Genomic DNA, 27,275 nt, shown 5'->3' on the forward strand with positions numbered 1-27,275 from the left:
CAATAAAAAGATCTCTGTAGAGGATATCCCCATCTGTGGTTCTCATTTAATCTCAGCGTTTCTTAGGGATACCAACCTTCTCACATGGCATACAGGAAAGGTTTTTAACTCTGCCCTGGAGCCTCGCACAGTAGCAAGAGCTGGCTCTCAAAATGGTGAAGGAATAAATGAATGGAGCTATGGAGAAATGAATGGTGAAGAATGAATGAATGACACACAGCCAGGACTAGAACGCAGACAGAAGTCCTTGTTTGCTGCTATTTTCTTCACAGCAACTTTGAAGAGTGTTCGTCCATCCTCTCCTTCGCAATTTCTCCTCCTCTCCCCTCTGCCCCTTCGCTTTCCCTGGTCCACCTCGACCCCTTCCAGGAGAGCGCCGCCCTTCCAGCCCTCCTCCTCTCCCCCTAAGCCCGCCCCTCCGCCGCGAGGTCCCGCCCCCAGCTGCGAGGCCCCGCCCCTCCGCCCGGACCCTGCGGGATGAATGGCAGCTTTGCCGCCGCGCCGCTCCGGGTGCTGATTGGCCGTCCGGCTCGGTGACGCGCTGGCGGCCGCGGGCGCACGCAGGCCGGCGGAGCGGGCAGGGGTGGAGCCGGGCTCCGGGGCGGGGCGCGGGTGCCCGGGGGCGGAGGAGCCGGGAGGCGGGAGGCGGGAGGCGCGGGGGCCGTTTAAGCGGCCTCCCTCCCGCCCCCAGCCGCCCGGTCTGGCCCCGACCCTGTCCCGACCCCCGGCCTGGCCCACTCCAGCCTGCCCCGCCGAGCGGTCCGCCGGGCACGCGGGCGGCCTCCGGAGCAGCCCAAGCCCATGAGGGCCGCGCGCCCTGCCGCCGGCGCAGACGAGACGGAGCTCCCGGCCCCCGAGGAGGAGCGGAGGATCAATGCGGTTCAAGAATCGATTCCAGCGGTGAGAGGGATGGCGCCCCTGCCCCGCCGGCCGTGCCGGCAGCGGGTCCCCGATCCCGCCTCGTCCGGCGTGGGTCCCGGCTCCTCACCTGGATCCATCCCCCCGCGGATCCCGCGCCTTGGCCGGGGACCAGCTCCCCGGGGATTCCCCGCCCTGCCGTCCCCGGGCGATCCCCTTCCTCCCAGCATCGGGATCTCGTGCCTGACCCGGGTTCCCGGACCCCGAACCCCGAGCCTGCCCTCCTCCCACGGGATCCCACTGCGCACCCGACTGCATCCTGCCGACCCCCATCCCGGCAAGTGCTCGTGCCTTGCTCTATGGACCCAAACCGCAGCCGCAGACGCCGACCCCGGTTCCGCCAACCCCGGCTGTGGCCTCCACCCCAAATCCCCAGCGTGGGGGGCTCCCGGGGCGCGCGGAACAGAGGTCGGGTAGCCGCTGCGCCCTGCAGTTTGATTTGTCGTAAACCGGGGTGCTGGGCGTTTTAGTGCTTTGTCTGTGATCGGTCCTAGCAACAGGGAAACTGAGGCATGCTCCACTGAGTTAGCCTTGCCCAGCCAGGTCCGGGCCTTGCTGGTTCTCTGAGCTTGCTGGCTTAGCGTCCAAGGGCGGTGCTGTGTTGGGCACTGCGAAGGGGCAAGTTAGCATTCGGGTGGTAAGAGCTGCTTTGAGGCGCCTGTGTTAGGAAACGAGGAGGAGGAACCGAGGAGGCGCCACCGGAAGGTTGGCCGTCAGCTCATTCACTGGAGGGCTGGTGGGAACGCCAGCCTAGGGAGGCACCGTGGCCTTAGTCCCGACTCGGGTGTCTGCCATTTAGCCATGGATGGGGGCTGGCCCATGGTTCCGAGAGGAAGCTCTGGGCTTTTTTTTCTAATTCTTCTTCGTTTAAGTGGGTGAAAGTTCATCTCCCCTGTGTTTCACTCTCCATCCTTTGTCTGAATCTGTCAGCTGTGGCCCCATTCCCAGACCTTCACTAGCAGGCAAGCTTGGTGTGCAGTAATGGGAATTTGAAAGAAGACAAGGAATGCATGAAATCCTCCAAGGAGGTTATTGTTGAGGTTTTAGACGTTGCCTTTTATTTCAGAATTTCAAACTGTACTTTTTTTTTTTTTCTTTCCAACCTCCTAATCTTCCCATGCCCACTCACCCATTATGCTTCTCTCATTCCTCCCCCCAGGCCCCAAAGGTAAAGGAGCCAAAAATGCATAGGAAGAGTTGGGGTGGGCTGTGGCATTAGAAGGGTGAATCAGTTTGAAGACTTGGATTAACTTCTGAATATTGCTCATCACTCAGGGTGTTGAATGCCTGGCAATATTCCCCAGGTGGGAACATGGTATCAGTGCTTCTAAAGGCAAAAAAGAACCATGATGTCTGGCTTTAGAACTGAAGTCAGGAATGAAGATTGGAGGGGTCTTAAGGGAGAAAGGAACCTGCATTGAGACATGATTGGTAAAGCCCTGTGCATGTGGTTTGTTTGATTTGGTTTTACTTCTTTGCACATCTTGTGCTCTTCCTGTTTTCAGAGAACAGTGGAAATATTCTGTGAAATTACCCTTCCTTATTTGATTGAATTTGTATTTCTTTCCTGTCCTTTGAATTCTCCTTTAGAAAGAAAAAAAAAAGCCCCCCCTTTTTTTGCCCAAACGTTAAAACAAATCTTCAGAAAAATGAAAAGAAAAAAAAAAACACCTTCATTTAGGATCCCACTATCTCAGTTGGTTGAACTACTTTTTGCTGGATGCTAATTTATCCAGCCCTTATTATCAATGTAGTAATGTGATTTTGCACTCCACTTCTTTCATTTAAAAATGAAAACTAGAGGTATTTTCTTTTGGTGTGGCATAGACTTTGTAATTTTCTCAGTGACTGCACAATAGGAATGGATATTTAACATATATTTTTTGGATGGCATCTACACCTACCCTGATTTTCTCTGAAGATTGAGTGATCACGTAATTGCTTGTTTTTCTATTACAGACTAGACTGGAAAGCCATTTCTAAGGATAAATTTGTACTTAGTTATGAAGCCTGCAAATACAAATTAATTTAAGAAAAATCCTGGTTTTTGTGGTCTACAACATTAAAATGTTGAGGGTGCTATTCATCACCCCTTAGAGCCTTGTTCATTATGTATCTTTTGAGCATTCAGCAAAGTTATAGGCAGGTAAGTTACAGAAAAACTGGAGGGAAGGACATACTGTCTTTGAATGCATGTGTCTGCTTCTCCAGATAGATTTATCGGTACTCCCTTGAAGAGCATTTGATTGCAGTAAAAACATTTCATTAGGCTGTAGTTTGTGGCTGTGCCTAAATTACAAGAAATGAACACCTTGCTGGTTTGTTCTTAATAGAAACTTGGTGGTCATTGTGGCTTTGGATAAACTTCTATGGTTCTGCCATTTCCGCAGAAGGCTGTAAGGAAGTGTAGCCCACTGTGCTAAGTGGAGGGTTTTATGCATGCATGGCTTCTCAAAAAGTTTAGGATATGAAAAGTGCCACTGGGACACAGAGCATATCTTCCACATTTGAGTCTCACTCCACACCCTCCCCCCCCACCCAGAGTCATTTTCTCCCTATGGCAGCATCCCTGACTGATCAGAATAGCTGCTAACATTTATTGAGTACTTACTTGTGCCAGGCAGTGGCTGGGTATTTGCATATTACTCGTCTGTCTCCTTCTCAACTCTAACCCTGGAAGATAAATGTTATACCCATTTAATGGAAGAGCAAATCGAGCTAGAGAGTAAAAGGGAACTTGCCAAAATCACATGGCTGGGAAAGGGCAGACCCATTTATTTCAATTCAGTGTTTTGTCCCTCTCCACCACCCACCGCTGCCGGTTCGCCTGTTTCTGTCTCCCTGCCCACATCACAGCATCCATGTGTAAAGCGCTGAGGCTGAGGGTCCACAGAGCCTCTACTGTATTGTGTTGATATATATACCCCTTTCTCCAGCCTTGCTACTGAAAATCCAAGAAGGATGCTCCTTTCCCCAGCCCCAGCCTTGTGATCTGATAACGTGGTAAAGTACCCAATTCGTGAGCATTAGGATGTCTTCCAGGACAGCCTGTTGCCTTTTTTTTAATTTAATTTTTTTTTTTTATTTTTAAATATGTTCTCAGAACACTGAATTACAGGCATGGAGTAGTCTTCTTATGCCTCTCTCTTATTCAATAATTAAACTAAATGCCTTCCACCACTATCATCACCTCTGGCAGTGGACACTATTCCTGAACACCACACCACGCTCACTCATAAACTGGCTAATAATACGGTGCTGTGTGTCAGGGTTGGCTTACGTTGCTCCATCAAGTGATGTTGAAAGAGCCCTTGGAACATCCATGGTCTTTGCCTTTTCATGAGACTTAAGGTTCTTTTGGCCTTAAGACTGCCTATTTCTCTTTATTACATACAGAACCTGTTGGATCCCCAGTGAAACTAATTGACAAGGGGATACCTCTCGATTAAGACAAAATAGTTAAGCGACAGCCAGAATTTCTATTTATTCACTCAACACTTATTAAGTTCCAATAGTAAGCCGGGCATTGTGCTTGGGATTGGAAAGAAATGGTAAACAAGAAGGGCTTCGTGGAATTCACATTACCATGGGGAAAGATGAAATAAAAAATACAAAAGTGGGGGAAAAAAGCCCAATTTTTACTAATTCTGGTAAGGGCCCTGGTGGGGTGGGGAGGGCTGAAATGATACTTTAGGTAGGATGGTCAGGAAAACCTCTGAGGAGCTGACACTTGAGCTGAGCTTGACAGGTGAGGAGGGTTGAACCTTCTGGAGAAGAACGTTAGAGGCAGAAATAAACAGCAAACACAAACGCCCTGAGCCAGACAAGACCTTGGTGTTTTAAGGAGCAGAGAGGAGGTGGTGTAGCTGGAGGGTGGAAAGTGGGAGGAAGGTGGCACCCTGAGGCTGCAGCAGTGGTGGGGCCCAGGCCACCAAAGGCAGGTTTTAAGCTAGAGTTGGGGTGTGTGCTATGATCTGGTTTTCATAGACTATTGTGGCTGCCAAATGAAGAAGACAGTATATGGGGGGACGAGTAGGGAGACTGATGAAGAGATTTGTGTTTTATAGATCAGAGAGGTCGATGTCTTGATGTAAGGTGGGGTCTGTGGAACTGTCTAGAGTAGGCTGATCTGGAGTATACTTGGAAGTGGTATTGACAACACTTGTATTTGGAGAATGGGGAACACCTAGGAATCAAAGACAGCTTCTGGGATTTGACCTTGGGCCTCAGAGATCTACAGATGAGATGCGGATCTAGTCTCTCAGAAGGCCCAGTGCTTTGGGCTATCTGTTCTTTCTCTCCAGAGTTTTGAAGTTTTGTCACCTTTCTCCCTGAGTAAGGGAGAAGCAAGAGAGAGTATTGAAAGAAAGTGAGGAGATGAATGAACAAACGTGACTAAAAACCTTATAGAAGTGTGGTTCCCACGCCCAGGATTAAATCGCCTTCCCTCAAACCCAGTAAAACACTCTGGAAACTCTCTTCTAGAGTTACTCCGCCTGAAGTAGAGGCAGCTTCCATAAATGGGCACTGTTTTCCGTAACACTTGAGGACCTTTCTCATTCTTTTTGGAGGAAGAGAATAGAATAGGTTCCTTGTGTGGGCGTTGATTTGCATTTTACTTCTGCCTTTCCATTTAGGTCTTAGGAACGATTTCTTCAGGAGGCTATGTTGGAGGCTTGATTGTACCCCGGCAGATCAGAGACAAATGGACAAATTGCACTGTCAGTTTCCCAGCAGAACATGTTGTGCCATGGTTTTCACTGAGCCCCAGACAGTGATGGGCTCCTCGCAGACTTGCTCTTCGCTGGTCTTAGAAGCAAATCTGGCTCTGTCCATGAGAGACTACCTGAAGTCACATGGGTGGGATATTTTTCTCTACAACTTACAAGTTTATTTTTACCCTGAGTGATTCCGGGTGGGCAGGGACTAAGCTGTCATAAACATGGCCACCCAGCTTCTTTGCTTTTAGGAGAAAATGTGAAAGTCTATCCCTGTTGCTGTGTAATGGCTTGACTATTTTTAGATTGGGCTGCCAGAGATATAAATTGCTATTTTAGTCCTCAGCCTGGTGGTGGGTAGACAAACCCTACTTACTGCACCCTAAACAGAACACTCTCAATCTACCCTCCACCATCTTGTTCTTTACCCTTTAAAATTACTAATAGGGGGGCGCCCGGGTGGCTCAGTCCGTTAAGCATCAGACTCTGGATTTCAGCGCAGGTCATGATCTCATGGTTCATGGGATTGAGCCCCATGTCCATGCTGACAACATGGAGCCTGCTTGGGATTCTCGCTCCCTCTTGCCCCTCCCCCACTCTCACAGGTGCTCTCTCAAAATAAATATTGAAAAAAAATATATATATATATAATTCCTAATAGGTTATGCGACTTATAGCTCTGTTATGTCTCGGGGTAATGATGAGGTAGATCCTTGAATGCTTGGGACACTTTGAAAGCATTCTTCCCAAGAGTGCAATTATTTTCCCCTTTACTAATAACAGCTCTGTAGCAACACTCTTGCCCCTTAGGAAATTAGTAAAATTATTTAAAGGATTATCAGGGGAGAAAAAGATTTATTTATGTATGTGCGAGAATGTCTTGGATAAAATCTGAAGCTGTTAACTGCACGTTTCTGTTAAACAGTTTTCAGACCATCTGGCGAATTCCATTCAATCCGTACATATTCTGCACACGAGTTAGATAACTAACTCATTGGTGGTGCAAGTGAAATATCTTCACTGTCCCAAATTCATTCCCCAGTGGATTTTCCATCTGAACTCTCTATATTGGGTTAACAGGAACTGCTGTCTTCTTTTTTATTTATTTGCTCTAAGGATAACAGGCCCTTTTAATTCAGGGAGAAAATGCTAGTCTTTTGTTCCTACGCCAGGCACTGATTAGGATGCCTTGACCATGTGCTTCAGCCAATTTTTGGCATCCTGGCTCTGCCGTTTGGTTCAGCCTGGTACCATTTTTCATCATGGCGATTAATAAGGTGTGACTAGTCAGAACTCATTAGTGGCAAATAACAAAATCTCCCCGCTCCCCCATCTTAAACTAGCTGAAGCAAAAGGGTAATTTATAGTGCAAAGGCTGTTGACATCTTGCAGGTTCCAAGCCCAGGAATGCAGTGGCGCCTCTGAGACCTGCGGGCTGTTGGGGTTCTTTTACCTCTGTTGGTTTCTCTGCATCTGCTTCTTTCAGGCAGCCGCTTTTTTTTATCTGCCTGAACTTACATCTCCCCTTTTCCAACAGAACAGACAGAATAAACCAGCATCCCTCAGAAAACATGGCACGGGTGTGGGTTGGATTTGGGGAGAGCCTCACCTACACACTGAAGTGGAAGAATGCTTCATGGTTTTCACTGTGCACTTGTTTCCACAGAGTTGGCCCAAAGGGAAGTGTGGAATATGGGTATGTGTCTATATGTATAACAGATATTGGTATTTAGATACATACACATATTTGTGTGTGTATTTTTTTTTTTTTAAGTTTATTTACTTGGGGTGGGGAGGGGGGTGGCAGAGAGAGGAAGAAAGAGAATCCCAAGCAGGTTCTGCACTTTCAGCGAGGAGCCTGATGGGGGGCTCGGACTACGAACCATAAAATCATGAGCTGAGCTGAAGTCCAACACTTAACTGACTGAGCCACCCAGGCGCCCCAAGTATATCTGAATTGTATAGCCAGAGTATCAGGTAGTAGTCATATATTTGGATTTGGAAGCAAACTTTTAATTCAGGAAGAATGCAGGTAAAAACATATCTCTTGTTTAGGCAGCCTAGACGCAGCCCAGCATCATTTATTTAAGCTCTCTGTGCTGGCACAGGTAATACAATATAGGGAAACCAGTTGGATGGGCCTGCTAATTGTGGAATGTAGGATGTAAGGATCAACATGTATAAAGGTTTATGCATTTTGAGAGAGAAAATTGAAACCTTGTATTGTGTCCCTTTTCATCAAATGGCAGCTACAGGCATTTAAAGTTTAGAAAAATTCCCTTGTTTTTTTCCCCTAAGATTTAAGATTTGGTTGTGCCTTTTTTTTCTTTGTAATTTTTTTTAGCATGGGGGTGGGGTATGAGTTGAAGGGGGTGGATAGGATTTCTATTTGCTTTTGGTTGGTAGAAGGTTTTTCTTTTGACTAAACTGAAAGAATACTTAATCCAGTGAACTAAGGCATTTGCTTTCAGATCATGATTGTTGGCTCAGTTTACACCTGTTTGGTGGCTTTGTTTTTGTTCCCGTAACTAGGTATTTCCAGCAGTCCCCTCTGCAATTAGAATGGACCAAACAATATTGGCAGCCTTCCCCATTGTTCTTCACACGCTTTGAGCTTTTTCACGTGATGTCTTTTTGTTTGGACAGGTTCATGAACCACCGGGCCCCAGCCAATGGCCGCTACAAACCAACCTGTTACGAACATGCTGCTAACTGTTACACGCATGCAGTGAGTATGCGTTGTCTGCCTTTTGCATCCTTCCCAAAGGGCCCCGGTGGGAGGGCGGGCTATTATCTTTAGTCCCCTCAGCCCAGTTAGTTGGATGTGCCTACCTCTGTGACCTTCGCTCTCAGGATATCAGTGCTGGGTCATGTTACCAGAAACTGTGAACATGTCGAACGCTTTGAGTGCTCTGATCTACAGTCAGCAATGTTGGTCCTAAACTGACTTTCTCTGACAAGATCTTCCTTAAAAGAGCAATAGTAGTAAGTACTCTAGTTATGGGAAAACCAAAGAAAACTAATTTATGAGGACTGTCACCTCTGAAATGAAGTGAATCACCCTTTCAAGACGATCAACTGTGTTCGTGTGGCCAGGAGAGTTGACGGTTTTGATGAAAAGGGTGCTTTTTCTTACTAAATGATCCCTTGAAACAGGTAGGCACACCATCCCAACCTCTGCAGTGCCCATATTATTTCATATCTTGAAGGAAAAGCTGATTTGATCCCTAAATTCTTAGTGAACTTTTTTTTTCCTTAAAAAGCAAAACATGCTCATTATAAAAAACTTATAAAATATTGAAGAATATATAAGAAAAACAAAACTACCCAGACATAAATTAACACTTTGGTACATTTCTTCTACTTGCGTGCTGTGTTCAGGAACATGTATTTTCATGGTTTTCCTGTTAATGTATTATTGACATTTTCTTGTGTCATTGTGAATTTCCTTTTATCTATGGCTTCATTATTCCCTTTGAAAGTTGCATTTACTGAGACTTTTGAAGGAAAGATTGTGGCTGCATAGTCTGAAGATACAAAATAGAGAAGGAGGCCAATTTAATCCTTTCATGACCAGTGTTTAGAATAGGCTAATGTAATTATTTTAGACAACGTTAGTACAATATATAGGTTACATACATATGTCTTAAGAATTTAATTTGCCTGAATTCCAGTTGTGCCTTTTCATGTCTTTAATCTTCCCCAAAGAATAGTTCTAGTATTTTCTGTAACAAAACAATGATGCCAAATAACCCCCAAATAAACTTTGTGGTTTCCAGTGGACTCCTTTATAATCTAATAGAACAACACCATTTGGTCATTCCTTAGCATAAATCAAAGTTTGTAAAGCATTGGTTTTATGTACTGTAATGATGGAACTCACATATTACTTAATACTGAGACATCATCCTCATTTATCACTGGATGTCCTTGTGCCTTAGGTGCTAAAAAGACTTTTATTTAAATCATTAATATGCTTGAATCTAGCTAATGAGAAAAATTACTAGCTGACATGCTTGCCCTGGATTCTGTAGAAGAGCTTCAATAATGAAATTTGGAGTAACCTCTCTAGTGGACAGTCTCCTTAGACCCATGGCTTAGATTCTGGGGACAGGAAAGATTCAGTGGAATTCTCTAGACTTGATGTGACCCCTGTCTTCACTTTAGTGACACACTTATGTAAAGTGAGCTTTCACCAGAGGGTCAAAATGTTTAGAGTACCAACTTGGACTAAAGAATGCACACCTGGGGCGCCTGGGTGGCGCAGTCGGTTAAGCGTCCGACTTCAGCCAGGTCACGATCTCGCGGTCCGTGAGTTCGAGCCCCGCGTCGGGCTCTGGGCTGATGGCTCGGAGCCTGGAGCCTGTTTCCGGTTCTGTGTCTCCCTCTCTCTCTGCCCCTCCCCCATTCATGCTCTGTCTCTCTCTGTCCCAAAAATAAATAAACGTTGAAAAAAAAAAAAAAAAAAAGAATGCACACCTAATTTGATTGTCTCCCAAACCTGCAGGATATCCAGCTTTTATTCTTGACCAGATGTTTGATGAATTTAACAGCTAAAAGTAAATTATTACTTCTGAAGATAATTGCCCATAGACCCATAAGAAAAAGTTGTGTGCTTGTATGTATGTATGTAAATCTAGGGCAAGATTAGGATATAAGGAATATAAAAGCCTGAATAATAATTTATGTGGCCTGTTCCTTCACTCATTGCTCCAATATATATCCATTATTTTTTTCTATTTACCAATTACAAAACACTGATGAAAGTTACAGGTATAGTGCCTTGATAATTTCCATACCACTGATCAATAAAAGTAATCAACGAAGTGTTTTTTACTTAGCATTATATCGAGCACTTAAACTACTTAAATATCATAGTTTGGCTATAGAGATGCACCGTTCACCTCTAGGAATATTATTTGCTAGAGACGGACCAGATTGGTCCCTCGTGTCTTCTGGGTATGTCATAAGTTAAGGAATACTTGTAAAAAACAAAGTTAGGGAAAAACTGACAAAACCTCCATGTTAATTTTTTAGAAGAGAAATGTCACCTTATTAAACTTTACTAAACTGTATCCCTAATTTTTGAATTTCAGAGAGCAGTAACATTTCTTCCATCATCATCATTTCATTTAAAGAGAGGGTATTTTAACATGAAAAAGTAGAAAGGACATAATCTCAGAATAAATGAAGTTCTGTCTTATGAAGAACTTACCTTATTGTCTTTGATTTTTCTCATACTGTCTGGGCCAGTGAAAACTTCAGCATTTGAATATTTAGTGCTGATCTTATCTAGGGGATAGGATATTTTTGTTGGAAGAGGGCAAAAGTAGGTGATGGGGGTGTGGAGAGAAGATTGCTCAATTTTGCATTCTTTGCCAGGTACGTGTACTCTAATATCTAATAAAGTAGTTTATTTTTTCCTGAGGATGTGTGTTAATATAAAATGTTTGCTCCTCTTCAATTTTACTGAGAACCTACAACGTCTCTAAAAGATGGAGTCTTTAAAAGAAAAAAATTCACTAGTCATACTCATACTCCTACGACAGATATTGAAATCGGTGTCCATGTGGAGTGTAAACTATGGTACAGGAAACAAAAGTCCCTGTAAGGTTCTGGTTTCTTAAAATTACTCGAGTAGATGACAGGAGAGTGGATTACCCTTGCTTACTTGAAAGGTGCTATTAAAAATGAAATAACCCAAAAATGCTTTCAGTTTGCAGTAGTTCCCAAATTGGTGGAATGATCCAAACTAAAAATTGGGACATATGACTTGCCCAGTTGATTTGTGTGTGTGTGTGTGTGTGTGTGTGTGTGTGTGTGTGTGTGTGTGGTGTGCGCATTAGGATACTTATTGACTCGATTCATTGGCTTAACCCTTTGCTGAAATATTGAGATGTCAGTAGTTCATGGGGGAAATAGGAAAGAACATTTAAAAGCAAGACCTCCCTGGGAAATCTGGGTATATGCTTGGCATTTGAATATTTGAAGTACCTACTCAAAATCACATTAGACAATAGGATGAAATCTGTTCTTCCGTGATGAAATCAGGATAAAGAACATCTGCTTTGCAACAACTGAGTAATGTCACATCTTACTGCTGACTTCAGTACCTGCTGGTGGGCACGGTTCCTGGGCCCTGAGCAGCCATAGCTGACAACTCAGTGTGGCTCTGGTGAGGATTATCCAGGAGAGGCAAATGTTTAAAATTATCTTTCTAAAATTGTCCCTGCTAAACCTGTGTATTTTTAACAAAGGTCTCAATTTAGGAAAACCCAGGATATTTACTTTTCTTTGCCTTTCCCTCAGTTCCTCATTGTTCCGGCCATTGTGGGCAGTGCCCTCCTCCATCGGCTGTCTGACGACTGCTGGGAAAAGATAACTGCATGGATTTATGGAATGGGCCTCTGTGCCCTCTTCATTGTTTCCACAGTATTTCACATTGTATCATGGAAAAAGAGCCACTTAAGGTACCGTGGATAGCACGCTATTTCAACAGATCAGAATAGTTGACTCAGGTTAGCCTCCCGTACTGGCATGTTTTGTCAGGTTGAAGCAGTAGAGGAGCTAGATGTCTTCTTGCCTTGTATTCAGGAAATTTCCTATGGATTGGACATACTCTGAGGACCCCCATATGTATCTAAGAAAGCTGGCCTTTCTCAGAAGCCGCCGACAAAACCGCACTGTTTCCCCAGGCATTACAATGTGGAATCCTGAGACTTCTTAATGTTGTCGGGTGCGCCAAGGATGCCCTAAGAACGCAGCAGCTGTGGGGTAGTGACAGAGTACAGTGAACTTGGAGTCAGCCCAGCCCTGCCACTTACCCTTTCGGAAGTCCCCTGACCCCACGGAACCTCTGTGTCTTCATTACTAAAATGAGACTAACAGTGCCCGACTTGCAGGGTTCTGTGATAGGTGAATGAGACAGTGCATGCCAAAATCATCTGAAAATTGCAAATGACCAGGACTTTGTAATGTAAGGAGATTTGCTACAGTTTGGGTTTATTGTCTTGCAAAGTTCAGCTTCCAGAATTGGGTGCTGTGTATCTGTTCAAACAGAGTTCACAGATTTTGCTACAATTAGCTGTCAGGTACTTCCCAAACCATACCAAGCCCGTTAGCCTCCCAACGAGGACATAAAAGCATTCCTCCTCTGGGTGAAGGATTAGTTTGGGGGAATACAAGAGATGCAGCACACCATTCAGTTGCTTATGGAATAGATTCTGTACGACCCCAAAGCACAACACTTCTTCTCAGAAAAGGAGTATTCCGAGCAGACTTAGAGTGCTTTAACATAATAGAATATAGCTTTCGGTTTTACAGAATGTCCAAAGAAAAAAATCTCAAACATTCAGACAATCCAGTATTTAAGAACAGGGTTTGAGGTTCGTGAGATGATTACCAGTCTCCTTATGTGTGGAGTCATAGTTTCATAGCAGGAAGGATTCTTAGGGGTCATTAATCCAGACCCCTTAATTTTCACCAAGGGACACTGAGGCTTACAAGTGGTCCACCTTGCCCAGGTCAGTGACCCCCAGCAGTGTCTGATCATCCCAGGACCTCTGACTCCCAGTCCTGAGGAGTTTTTCACCACACCCTTCTCAGTACTGCTTACATTTACCAGCCGGCCACCTTTGCCTAGAAGGTGTCAGTTCCTTGGGCCAAAAATGAAACCACAGCATCGGATCATGAGGGCTTGCTGAGGCATACTCACAAGAGAGCCCCAAAAGTACCCGTCTCTCCAGCACACACTGTCACAGAGATCAGAGGCCAGAGCACTTCGTTATTGTCCTGGCACAACCCAGTGCCTGTGGTTGTCTCGGCTGACTTGGCTTTGATGTCTAGACTTCTGAATCAATAAAGAGTTGTAGATGCATACTTGAGTATTCAGGGCTCTCTCCCAGGGGCCGGAGAAGAAGGTGTCACAGAAACCAGGCTCTCTTGAATCTTGAAATAGCACTGCTAGAATCATGAGCCACGTGTGGATTTTTGCTCTGTCTTCATTTTTTTATAGATCCAAATACAGCCTTAATTTATAAAGGCAAGGGAATGAGCATTTATTGAGTACCTACTATGTGCTAGATACTATGCTAATGAACACATGGTCCACGTGATCTCATTTAATGCTCACACACACTCTATGATAGAAATGTTGTTATGTCTATTTTCCCTGTGTGGAGAGTAAGGGTCAGAGAAGCCGGTCATGGATCTTGAGTAACATTACAGGTCTGACTTTACCTTCTGTAACAAGAGCCTAATAATCTAGAGAGCAGAATCAGAAAGGCCTCAGACCTGGCTAGGAATCACAATCATCCAAAGAGTTAAAAAAAAAAAAAAATAATAATAATAATAAGATTCCTCTCTTCCCTCCATCCCCTACCCCATGTTCTAGCCCTTTTATACATTACAATCTTCTGGACTGGAGTTTGTGACTATTTTATAAGCTCCCCAGGTGATGGTGATATGCAGTCAAGTTTGAGAAGCATTAATGTAGTGTAAGCCTTTGAGACCTGTGACCTAAATTATTTTGCTTCCACTAACATGACTAACGCTAACCGTGACTAAAACGTCCTCAACTTGCTTTGGTCGACATTGTGTGTGTGGTGAGGAAAAATGTAACAGTAGCACTCCACCAAATCACAGCTCTCACCACTTGGACACTGAAAATGGATTCAAGACGATGCAGTGCATTCACACTTTTAAATCACTTCAGTAAAGGGCAGGTTCTGTCTAATCCATTTGGGGACTAGACCTCAGTGAGCCAGATCTTTGTACACTTCCTGAATTTTCAGTTTTGGAAGGAGGAACTCATTTAGAAATCCAGGTGGCTATCTGCTTGCAGCAAATATGCCTCTTAATTTTTTGTTTATTTGTTTTTGTTTTTGTCATTGTTGTTCCTAAGTTAGTTTCTGAATTTCCTTTATTACAACTTACATCTACATTAAGCTATTTGAAGTGAAACATTCTTTGAAGGTATTCTAAAAAGGCATGAAAAACCACTTCACATCCTGCACTATGACAGGGGTTGAGGGGTGGTCTGCCCTCGAGGAGTTTTCTTTCTCAGTTACATAGGCTCTAAAAGAAATGGAAAACCTCAGAAAAGACAGGTTTTGTTTGTTTGTTTTTTAACCACTTTGGAGTTCCTGATTACTCTATCTCAAATATGGTGAGTATCGCATGGGCAAGCTTAAGAGTAATGTAAAGCTTTTACTTGTGGCTTCATAATATTAAAAACACCTTTGAAAGCCAAGTTATAACTGCCCCAAGGAACTAGAACAGGAATGGAAATTACAACACGGTGGAGTGATAACCCATGCTGCCAGTCTGAAACTTTTCTGAAAACTTGCTAACTTGTTTTTCCCCCACTAGGACAGTGGAACATTGTTTTCACATGTGTGATAGAATGGTTATTTATTTCTTCATTGCTGCTTCTTACGCTCCATGGTAAGATACCTTCTTTCTATTTTTGAAGGTAGCGTTTTGGGGATAGAATTTCTGTCCCCCTTCCCTCCCTTCCTCGGGTCCCTGCCCCAGCCCCCATGCATATGCCCCCCCTCCCCACCCCCTGCCAGTACACATGCATACATGCTTTTTTAAATTTTTTATTTACTTGGGTCAGATTGCAGATTTTAAGGGGAGAATGTTACTGCTGTTCAGAATACATACCTGGCACTGGGTTATTCAAGAGGAAGCGCTAAGAACTTGTTCGTAGGTAGCATTCTGTCTTTTGAAATATGTCACCCTTGCTTTCCACATTCTTTTTCTGCTTTTGCTGCTGTTCATAATACTTGGACATCTAATTGTTTAAGTGGAAATGCTGTAAATACGTGTGAGGAAAACAAGCTCGCTTTTGAAATTTATCGTTTTCAATTCACTTCACAGCACGGTAGCTACTATACATGGAGTACATGTCTTACTTCTTTAGCTTATATGAGTAGAAGAACTAAACAAATTAGCTGCTTAAAATATCTAGTATTCTGGCGCAGTGGGTGGAGCGTGTGACTTTTGACCTCAGGGCTGTGAGTTTAAGCCCCGCACTGGCCATACAGATTATTTTTTTAAAAATGATATATTAAAAAAAAATAAAATACCTAGTATTCTCTTCATTTTTTTTTTTTAATCTTTCTGCTCTTTTGGTACAGATCAGGTAGAATCTGTTGTTGCCTTGAAACCTAAATTAAAGGAACATTCGATTCCCTCTATGAAGACATGATCCAGTTTTAAACACTCAGAAATTCATGTTGTGCCATGAACTGCTAGAGTCACTAGAAACAACAGGCCTCTACATTCTGACTTACGCAGCATCCATCATTAAAAAGAAACCTAATTGTCTGTTGGAGTAAAAAGTGTGTTCCCTCTCTAATACTTGTCACTAAATTATAGGTCTGTATCATATTGGAGCGAGAACAGTTACAGGCTTTGGGGAAGTGCTCCCCAATTTAAGTAAATAAAATTTTTTAAAGTTGGCTGAGGAATCAAATATTCAGTAAGGAACTTGTTTTCATGTAGTTTTCAATAGGCAGGTGGTGCCTTTTCCATCTGGAAATAATCGTTTTGTAGTCGTAGCCAATCAGAATAACGTTTGGTTTTCTTCTCATGTCCATTCTTAATATGAAATGAGTACAAATGAATTTGCAGCATCTTAAAACTCAAGCTTTACAAGAGTCCACAGTTAAAATTCTGACCAAATGTCTTTCATAACATACGTTGGGCTAATTCATGTTCTCTCTTGGCTGAGAGATTGGTAATGCAGATACTTGGTCTGTGTATTAGGTATCCGCTGTGGGTATGTGATCCTGGCTCAGGATTTTGTTCAGGGTTCTCATTAAGCTCTGTAAGCGGTCCGCTTGCAGATACATTATCAGAATTAAGCTAATCTGACAGCAGTCTGCCTTATAAGGCAAGTCAGGCATCACAGGTGTGATGGGACTCACTTCATACCTCCTTTTAGCTGGTTCTATTTTTAAACCACATTGGAACAATTCGAAGTCTTAAAGGTCAACTGACAATTTTATCTTTATTAATTTTGCCCAAACTGCCTAAATACTTCCGTGGCATGTTGAATGCCTTTTCCTCCTGGTTTTATGCTAGCGCTTGCTCCCCCAGTTTTCAGGCCTAGAGGAAAACACGGGTCCTGTGAATTCCCTTCATTTATCACTTCTGTTCTTTGTTGTCATGTTTACATTTTTTAGGTTAAATCTCCGTGAACTTGGACCCCTGGCATCTCATATGCGTTGGTTTATCTGGCTCATGGCAGCTGGAGGAACCATTTATGTATTTCTCTACCATGAAAAGTAAGAGAACGTAATTTACATTTGATAGTTTAAAAATTAACTGCCTAAATTTTATCGACATTACAACATAATTTGCTTTATATTTGCACCTCAAAATAGTAGAAATACATAAATAGAATATATATTGCTTTTAACAAATCTTTGAAACCATTTGGTATTCGTTGTTGGTAGATTGCTGTGGAAAGAACTGAATGGCACACGTGTGACAGGAAGCAGTTGAGGGACGATCCTCAGGTGACTGGCCTTATCAGCGAACTTAGCCTTATTCTCTGTAATCTACGCTTAGCCCATGAGAAAAGTAATTGCTTCTCAAGCTTTCTATGAAGATTGAAGATAACAGATAAGAACAACACTTATCTAGACAGGAACCCAGAAGATGTTCCAAACTAAGCTTCCCTGAGAAAGGGGATATTTGGAGAGGCATCCTAATCACAGGGCACATTTTTTAACCCATTATTCATTGCCCATAGTCAGAAATCTGAAGCAATATAAAAAGGAAAGCCTGTTGAGATTTAGCATGATGGCTCTAGAGGAGACCTTCAAAGTCATCTATTCCTGCCTCATGGTTAAGAAAAAAAAAATGAGAACATTTAGGATGTGCATCAAATTAGCGATTCATGTAGAATTAGGACCCAAGTGTCCTAGTTCTTGTTCCATGGCTCTTTTCATTACTTCAGATGCCTGAATTTGAGAAACCCACAAGCATGAAATCATTGTCTTTGAATACAGTTTATTAGCTTACCTGTTGTTGGCAGAATGGCTCTCAGAATTGAACATGTTGTGTTTATCATAAAGTATTATTTTCTCTTTTCAGAAGAAAATGGTAGTTTTCACTAACTTCTGACTTTGAAATTCACTTAAATGCATTTTTCACTACAATTAGCAGTTCTGAGTGGTGTTATGTAGTGTATATAAATCCAAGAGAACAGTTTGCTTCTTGGGCCCGGACCCCTAACTTACATCCTTGGATAAAATAGAAAGTAGAGTAAAACAACTATCTTTTCTCCTATTCCAGGCTTCCTAATGTAAAGCAAACCCACAAACCCATTCTTCCCCAGGTCCCTGATAAGGTTACTTCATGGTGGAATCTTGAGTATAAAACATGGAGAATGAGATGTGAGTCACCTATGGCCATTCAGTTGGGCAGATATTAGGGAGTGCCTAAAGTGCCAGGCACTGTGGTAGGCTTTGCACATCCAAACATAAATGAAATTTGGCCCCTGCCTCCAGGGAACGTAGAGCCTCCTTTGATTAGGCTGAAATGCAAGTTAAATTTCAGTGGAGTATATTTCTTAGTGTTTTCGACATTCTGTAGCCTCATGGGATGAGCCTTACAAGTTGGGAGTTTGTGCAGATGAAAAATAAAGAGACAGAAAACTGTATGCTCTTCATTCCTTAGGGCTCCTGCCCCTCCGCCACTGATAAGCCTGGCCCCATATGGCATCCCTGTCCTGTCCATCATGATAATTTCAGCTTCTTGTAGCTGTGGATTGGGGCAGTAATGAGGGCAAACACTGGGAGATTGGAAGCGGGAAAATGCATGGTGGATTGGATGCAACAGTAACTCCTTTTGGCAGAAAACATTTTCCAAGTTGCTAATGGAGTTTGATGCCATTTCAGTCCTGAGAGGAATGCTAGTTCACTGTCACTCAACTATAGTGTTTTAATTAGAGCCCTAATGGTCTACTGGGAAAATACGGTTCATTGGGATAATTGAAGACTTTGCATTTCTCTTTCAAAAGAAAAAAGGGAAAGCTGGTATGGGACTGGACTAGGTATTATAGGAATACATAAAATGAACTGCCTTTCTATCCTGCAGGTATAAGGTGGTTGAGCTCTTTTTCTATCTCACAATGGGGTTTTCTCCAGCTTTGGTGGTGACATCAATGGTAAGAAATGGCTTCATAATTTTAGTTATTTCACCTAATTTCCTTTTTAATTGCTGGGATTCTTCATGTGTGTATAGATACGATATGTAGTTTTTCTTTCTGAAATTATGACGTGTCCATTAACTAGAGACTCCAAAGAAAAAGTATGTAAATAGCAAAGCGCCAACAATCTGTTTTAGCTACTGTTTGGAGTTTAGAGAAGTTCTACACTGAAGTGTGTTTCTTTCCATATGGTAATCTTCTGTATGTGTTTCTTTGGATAACCTCATGGGTTATGTTATCTTTTGGATAACCATAACCATAACCCATGAGGTTATGGGTGGAGGGGTATTTCTGCCTGAAATGGTGTCTTAACCCTAAATCCACAGAAGAGGGTAAATTTTTTTATGTCTTAAAATGAAAAAACTATAAATTACTGACTTTTTAAATCCTAAGAATTAGAGGGACCAGAAGAGCTCAGTTGTGTGAACATTTTATTTAATATTTCCCAAAAGTCTTCACTTTTACTTTTCTTTCACTTGGTTTTAAGTCAAATTATTTCTCTTTCTTAGAAAAGTGCTTTTTTATTTTAACTTTGCTTGAAAATTTCTTTTATTTTTTTTTTAATATTTATTTTTGAGAGAGAGAGAGAGAGTACGAGCAGGGGAGGGCAGAGAGAGAGGGAGACACAGAATCCGAAGCGGGCTCCAGGCTCTGAGCTGTCAGCAGAGAGCCTGACGCAGGACTCAAACCCATGAACCATGAGGTCATGACCTGAGCCGAAGTTGGATGCTTAACCAACTAAGCTGCCCAGGCGGCCCTATCTGTTAATTTTTTTTTTTAAGTTTATTTATTTTGAGAGAGAGAGACAGCTCGAGTCTGGGAGGGGAAGAGAGAAAGAATTCCAAGCATGGTCCACATTGTCAGTGCAGAGCCCGATGCAGGGCTCAAACTCATGAACTATGAGATCGTGACCCAAGCTGAAATCAAGAGCAGATCTTAACTGACTGAACCACCTGGGCACCCCTCTGTCAATTTGAAAGAAAAACAGCATTATGGCCTTGTGATCCCATCCAACTGGTTACTTTGTGCCATTAGCTTCGTACCATCAGCTCCAGTATCCTACGCTCTACACTGTTTGGCATTAGCCACTATGTTGTTAATTAAGGAACTCACACTGTGTCCAGTTTGAATTCTTTTCTCAGTCTATAGAGGTCAGAAGACTTGTATCTACCATTTCACTCCTGAGCTCATGGGCATATTATAAGAATGTACATAGCTCCTGCCCTGGTCACCAAAATACCTGTTAAAGGTTTAGGAGTTACAGGTTTGCTTGCTGTTTTCAGTAATATGTCTTATGAGAATGTCGCAAGTTGTGTTTCTTTAGGATTAAAGAGCTTTATGGTAGCTTTAATAATTACCTAGCATTAGAAATCCATATAGTTTAGTTGGTAAAGGTAACAGGGAGTAGTGAGGGGAAGGAGATGAATAATGGATTGAGAAAATCTGCCTTGCAGGCCATCTCATTGGAGGGCAAATCAGGACACCCAAAACAGTTTAAGCAAGGTCTGTATGTGTAGGTTACTAATCATTAGAGTAGGACATCAAATAAATTCCCTCTGGCTACCATAAGAGCAGGTTTCTCCAGTATTTTTACTAGCCTAAATCTTGGCATTTTCACAAGTTGTGCAGTAGTCAGTGACTAATGTTTATGATAGTCAAACAGGATAATCCTCACATTTCCCCCCATAGACCTTAGCACCAAGCAGGAAACTACAATTCATGTTCAATAAGAAACTATCATGAAGTTTTTATGTCTTTGGGGAAAGTGTAGGCTGCTGTGGGAGCACATGAGCCAAGCACCAGAGGAAATGGTGTTCAAGCTGATTCATAAAGACAAAAAAGGGCCTAGAGATAGTAAGGATGATACAAGTGGAATAGGAAAGAATATAGCATGAAGGGAGCCCTGAGAGGAGAAAGCACTAACACCTTTGAAGAATTGAAAATAGTTCATTGTTTGGAACATGAGGGTGTGCACCTGTTTGAGTGTGCCTCTGGGCATGAGGTAGGTAAGTATGCAGGTAGCACAAGTCTTGTGATAAAGCTGGAGAGCTAGACAGAGACCAGATCAAAAAGAAACTCATAAGCCATATGAACTAACAACAGTAAGACTGGACACTCTAAGCTTTGGTTCTGGTCAGAACCAAGTGACTTATTCTTATGCCATAAAGAATGATATAAAACTGGAAAAAGTAGATGAAACAACTGTTTCTTGGTATTGGACTGCAGACACAGGACTGTATTCCTTGAGGGAACAGAAACCAAAACATGAGCTTCAAATTCGCCCCAGTTTTCTCCCTGGGGACACTTTCCAAACTGCGACAAAAGAAAGGGGAGCCAGAAAGCAGCAGTCAGCATGGAAGAAACAGAAATCAGCATTTCAGCTACTGAGCCTGCTGCAGTTTTGGGCTAGGATCCTGGAAAGGAGGGAGCTTCACAGAGAAGCATCTCCAGAAATCTACAAAGGGGTTTCCCTGAATCCTTGCCCAGATACTAAGCTGGATTTGCACAGGGCAAGACTCTGCATGCCCAGGTCAAGAGTAGCTATTGAGATTCCAGAGGTGCCTGGTGCTGGAAGATAATCAGGGTCCAGCCAGCCAGAGTGGCCATGCTGAACAACTCAGGTGTTCAACCGAACCTAGAAAGGTGACCTTCATGTCTTAGGAGAACTGCTCTAGGTCTAGAGTGAGGACTGCCCTGGAATTGCCACAACAAATATACCTGATCCTCTGTACATAAACTGCCTACAGAACAAAACTCAACATTCCTAAAAGGAAGACCACAGAATCTGTACTCCAACAGCTTGCGTCCATTTATTCAAATAAATATATACTAGATAAACAAGAAGCAAGAAAAGGTGACACCACACACCTAAGGAAAAACAAGTCAATAGAAACAGATCCAAAGAGGACAGAGATGTTGAAATTTACATACAAGGACTTCCAAACATAATGAGTAAACAAATGAAGAATCTCAGAAAAGATATGGAACTATAAAAAAGGAACCAAGTGGAAATTCTAGATTTGAAAATGATATGTTAAGAAAAAAATTCATTGGAGGGTTTAACAACAGATTAGATATTGCAAAAGAAGAGATCCATGAACTTGAAAATGCATAGACATGCTACAGGCTGGGGGAAAATACAGCGGTTGCTTTCTCTATGTGTATCTGGTAAAAGACATGTATATGAAATATATAAAACACTCCAAATGAGTAATAGTCAGTCCTATAAAAATGAGTAAAACACTTGAACAGGCACTTCACAAAGAAATGTACTCAAGTATCCAGTAGGCCCTTGAAAAAGTGCCCAACACCATTAGTCATCCTGGAAATGAAAATTAAAACCTCAGTGTGCTACCAGAATATATCCTGTAGAACTGTTAAAATCAAAAAGACTGACAACACCAAATTCTAGCAAAGATGTGAACTAACTGGAGCCCTAATTCATTGTTCCGGCGAGTATAAAATGGTATAACTATTTGGAAAATTGTTTAGCAGTTTATTATAAAATTAAGCATAAACTTATGACTCAACAGGTACTACCCATCAGAAATGAAAACATATACAGAAAGACCTCCATAAGCCCCAGATGGGAAGAATTGATAAACAAATTATAATAAATAAATCAAGGGAATGCTAAGTGATAAAAAGGAAGGAATGATTGATATACATAAGCACATGCAGGAATCTCACAAATACAAAAAAACAGACATAAAAATATACATACATTATAATTCCATTTATGTGAAGTTCTAAAACAGATTTGGTCTGTGTTAATGCAGTAAGAATAATGGTTACCTTGGTGAAAGAGATTGTCCAGGATTGGGAGGGGGTGTTGGGGTAGTTATCTATCTTGATAGGAATATGGGTTAGATAGGTGTATGCATTTATCAAAACCCATGGTGTTCATGTAGTATTTATGCATTACACCCTGTAAATTAATCATCAGTCAAAAAAATGACCCATCCCTCCCACCCACCCACCCCACCCCCCAAAAGAATATAAGCTCAGGAACCAGACTGCCTTGATTCAAACCCCATTCTGACATTTAAAAACTATGTGGCCTTGAGAAAATTATGAAACCTCTCTGTGTTTTAGTTTTCTCATCTGTAAAGTTGGGATAATAGTACCTAATTTAGGGTTGTGAAGCTTAACTGAGTAAATATATGGAAATGCTTCAAACAGTGCCTGTTGTAACAAAGTAATGACATGGGTCATGATGAAAATGTGTTTTAGGATTAACTATGGTCTGGTTCTTTGAAAGTTGATAAATGTGGTGTCTTAGGGAGCTATCTTTAACAGAATGTTATGTCAGAACCAACCTGTATACTTGGCTTGGTCTCATGCTTATTGTTTTAGCAGAAAGAGAAGAAGAGTGGTATCTTTTGGGCAGTGACCAGCTCTATGATTTTGTTCAGGCTACTTCATTCCTCTGGTTTTACTCTCTTCATCTCTAAAATGAGGAGGTTGTGTTATGTTAGATGAGTGGCTTTTACTGTTTAGGAATTATATGCCTCCTTAAAAATGTGATGAATACTTTCTAGAAAAAAAATGCCCCTAATGCACATACCAGAGGATTTTGTATAATTAATGGATATTAATTGCTTTGTAACCTTTAGGAAATGATAAATGTGTGGTATTGGAATTTTTTTGTTTTGTTTTTTTTGTTTGTTCTGATAAAAATCAATCTGGCTGACTTTCCATCTTACCAAGGTTAATGAAAAATCTGGAATCAGTCGATTTGGGTTGGCTCCTTCCCCATCTTTTGATCCTACAAAAACCAGGGGGCCTATGTGAACTTTGAAGAAAGGACTGATCCTCATCTGTGGCCCTGGGTCCTCATGCCTGGTTCTTGGCTCATGGTTGTCCATTGCTGCCACTGTCTAGGCACATGGGACCCCTTCACGTTGGTGGCTGCGTTAGAGCTTTCCCACGCTCCCTGCTGGACTTGGCTGCAGTCCAAGGCTCCAGGGCTCACAAGGTTGCAGTCATCAGTGCCCAGGCCTCTGGGACACCCACACACCTGTCCCTTTCCAGGGCCTCGCCACAATCTGGCTTAGGTTTCCACCACCTTGCAGAACCTGAGACTTTTCTATTCCTAGTCCTCAGGAATCCAGGGGACTGACTTGTTTCATCAATCCACCCCCCCCCACCTCAACCAAACCCTGCCTCTGTTCTCTTTCCCTCATTCACACAGACCAGTTTAATTTTGAAGATGGGCTGAGGTCTTGGAAAACCAAGAGCAACCTAAAAATTCTCTTTTTTATGTTAAAGCACAAAACTTCCTGCTAAGCTAAGAAACGCCCAGGCTCACAGACAAAAAGGCCTGGCAACATGTAGAAGGTTAGGAAGTATGTTATCCTTACACGCTCTCTGATCTCCGAGGTCACATGTAGCTCTGATTTCCTGTGTCAGCCATAAGGAAGCTGTAAGCTCACACAAGCAGGGGGGGGAGTCTCAGAAAAGGAATCGGTGTGGTCCAGCGTTTGAGGAGGATAAGGGAAGTGAAACTCCGGGCCCAGATGTAAATTCTAAATGGAGTGGTGTGGCCGTGCCTTAGTAGGGAAGAAAGCTCTTAAAGGAGAAGATGAAAGCCAAGGATTATACTTTATTAAAATGAATTCCCATGTCTGGATGTGATTGTAATCTGCTTCAACATGCTGTAGATGAGTAGAGTGTGGGTTCCGTAACCCGACTGCTTGCTCCAGTCCAAGATGGTCAACCCCCAGGGTAAATCCAGGTTGATGGATGAGAGGCTTTTAAGTTAAGTTCATGATTACGGACCGGGATTCAGCCTGTGCAGCTACTTCATTGTCTAGAAAATCAGCAGGCTCAGGGGGAATTGCAATTATCTCTTTAGTTTGTCACATCGAGTAACATCAAAACCTCTTTCTCTTTTTCCTCTGTTGACAGAATAACACTGATGGACTTCACGAACTTGCCTGTGGGGGCTTAATTTATTGCCTGGGAGTTGTGTTCTTCAAGAGTGATGGCATCATTCCATTTGCCCATGCCATCTGGCACCTGTTTGTGGCCACGGCAGCTGCGGTACATTACTATGCCATTTGGAAATACCTTTATCGCAGTCCTACAGACTTTATGCGACATTTATGACCAATCTGTACTAGGTCTCGAAACCAGTATTATTTCAATTATGGCACTTGGGAGTGGGGTAAGAGCCGAAGGTTGCACAGAGGGAAAAAGACAAAGACAACTGCACTGACTTCCTTTATATCTTTTGAATATAATTACTGTGAAAGTATAAAAGCTGTGTTCTGGAATTTCCCTCTTCACAGCAGATAAATAAGGTAGTGAATTAATTATTCATTCCATTCCACTATCATGAAGGACTCTGGATAGACTTGGCCAACTGATGTTTACAAAACAGAATTTTGTATTTTAATTTTACAGATTTTACTACATGATTTTTCTAAATTACTAGGTCAGGTTGTAAAAGTCAGTGCAATAACAAAGCTTCCTTTTTAGGAGAAAATTGTTTCTATCACTTTCCCATTAGCTGTGTGAAGAATCGTGGACAGAACTTACACTACTTTTACCATGTTTCATCTTGGCATAACATGGTTATTTTTTAAATAGAAAGTTTCGTTTTTTGTAAATTTTTAAAGAATATTTCATCGAAGCGCATCTCTGCGGTTCCTCATTCATGTGAATTTTTGCAGCAAGCTGTCAACATTCCACAAATGAACAAACATTATACCTCTTCTGATAGTTTTATTAAGCATAGAGAAATTGCCAATTTTTAAAAACTGCGGTTTTCCAAACTTTTCTGCCAACCTCTGACTCTGAATTCCATGCTGCTTTGGGCCATATACTTGACCTCGTTTGGTTTACCAGTGATAGAAAAGTATTTTGATATCATTAACTTTTTCAAAGGACTCAACTTTTTCTCTATGCCTTTGCTATGTGTTCTTCAGGGTCCCTTTCAACAGTGGATGAGCATTCATGTCTGTGTTATGATGGTATTATTGGAGGGGCCATCCACGTGAGACTCCTGAAGAGTGTTATGAATTACAGTGAATAGTGGTACTGCCTGCTTGGTGCCCATCAGTGAAGTCACTGTCACTTAGCTTACTATTATCAGTTTGGTACTCATTTTCAATTGTGGAACTAGATGCACAAATTCACATTCCTATCTTTCCCCTGCATCTCCTGATTTACTTTTTTTCTTTTCCGTAGCAAAATATCTAAAAGCATTGTTTGACAGATAGAAACCCATGCATCTGTAGTTCATGGGTTATGTCCTAGCTCAGTGGAGTGGTATTTAATATATCATTTTTGGTTTTTGCCCTCAGTGTCTTATATTAAGATTAACCTTAGTTGCTTTGTTTATTAATCTCCTGTTGGTGTTTTAATAAATGAAATAACCTTGCCTTTAGATTGGTGCTGGTATTGACTGTTTGCAAGTACTGGGTTTAATCAGTGGAATAGTTGGTTTGATGAAACATTTAGGCTTACTCATTGAAGTTTTGCACTGATGCGGCTTCAAAAGAGGGTTTATTTTGGGTGTGCATATGTAGAACTCTCTCATTTGGGAAGAACTGGTATTTGCTGGTGAATTCTTAAACAGGCAAGGCACCCAGTGATAACACCAACCAGACCACCCCTACCTGCATGATTCTGACCATCCTGATGCCTGTGGTTTTGTGTGTATTCTGTTTTTAATATATTAACTTTTGTGAATTTAAAGTCTGCTCAAAAGTAACACTGTCAAAACCACTAAAATGTATGTAAAAAATTGTGCTGTAGACTAGAATAAACTTGTTACTTGGATTTGTTCCACTGTCTCTGAATTAGATGACTGTGGAGATGATAATGCATTTTTGAGAGCTTGAGCTCATCTAGCGTTGTAATCTGTATACTCGCCTTTTTTCTTTTTCTTTTGAAAAGTCAGGATGAAAAGAGAAACAAATGTGCCCTGTCCTCTAGAACTTTCTAGCCCACTTTTTAATCATTGAAATGCCAGAGCTAGCTCAAACATTAAAATCAGCACACATTTCACTTTAAAATATGCTAAAGATTGTAAATTTTATAAATGATGTATCTTTACGAAGAGAAGTCTTTTGGTTTAGCTTATGGAATACATTGCAAGGCTGAGGTTACACACTTTTGTATAAGCAACCAAACCTACATCATGTCGCAAACAAGTGTGTGAATGTCCGAGCTCACTCCCTTTTCCACAGTGCAGCGTCAGAGAGGTTCGACTCCTTCCTCCAGAGTCAGGGAGCTGGGACAGGCACACAGGTCCCTCTGGTTCCAAAGCCTCCTACTCACCATACACCACTGCATTTTCTTTTTTTTTTAAATTTTTTTTTTTCAACGTTTATTTATTTTTGGGACAGAGAGAGACAGAGCATGAACGGGGGAGGGGCAGAGAGAGAGGGAGACACAGAATCAGA

The 27,275-nt window shown here is 42.1% G+C and overlaps 1 protein-coding gene across 3 annotated transcripts; it reads left to right on the plus strand.

Moving 5' to 3' along the window:
- Window positions 1-618: 618 nt before the first annotated feature.
- On the plus strand, window positions 619-26,654 carry MMD (monocyte to macrophage differentiation associated). Of its 3 annotated transcripts, XM_030295490.1 has the most exons (8): window positions 619-900; window positions 5,556-5,778; window positions 8,283-8,364; window positions 11,946-12,106; window positions 15,006-15,080; window positions 16,829-16,930; window positions 18,750-18,819; window positions 24,772-26,654. In XM_030295490.1, the coding sequence occupies exons 2-8, from the start codon at window positions 5,624-5,626 to the stop codon at window positions 24,970-24,972; spliced, it is 846 nt and encodes a 281-aa protein (XP_030151350.1). In that variant the 5' UTR covers window positions 619-900; window positions 5,556-5,623; the 3' UTR covers window positions 24,973-26,654. The 3 variants fall into 3 exon arrangements, with proteins under 3 accessions (XP_030151350.1, XP_030151352.1, XP_032446963.1); XM_030295492.2 differs by lacking the exon at window positions 5,556-5,778; XM_032591072.1 differs by lacking the exons at window positions 619-900; window positions 5,556-5,778 and adding an exon at window positions 7,146-7,332.
- The last annotated feature ends 621 nt before the right edge of the window (window positions 26,655-27,275 follow it).

Source organism: Lynx canadensis, chromosome E1, assembly GCF_007474595.2.
Source record: "Lynx canadensis isolate LIC74 chromosome E1, mLynCan4.pri.v2, whole genome shotgun sequence".
In the NCBI taxonomy this organism is placed as follows: Eukaryota; Metazoa; Chordata; class Mammalia; order Carnivora; family Felidae; genus Lynx; species Lynx canadensis.

What these genes read in the sequence shown, in the direction of transcription:
- MMD (XM_030295490.1), top strand. Translation starts at nt 5,624, where the DNA reads ATGGACAAATTGCACTGTCAGTTTCCCAGCAGAACATGTTGTGCCATG. An exon ending in GACTACCTGAAGTCACATGG is followed by an intron (nt 5,779 to 8,282) that starts GTGGGATATTTT and finishes TTGTTTGGACAG; the next exon opens with GTTCATGAACCACCGGGCCC. An exon ending in TGGAAAAAGAGCCACTTAAG is followed by an intron (nt 12,107 to 15,005) that starts GTACCGTGGATA and finishes TTCCCCCACTAG; the next exon opens with GACAGTGGAACATTGTTTTC.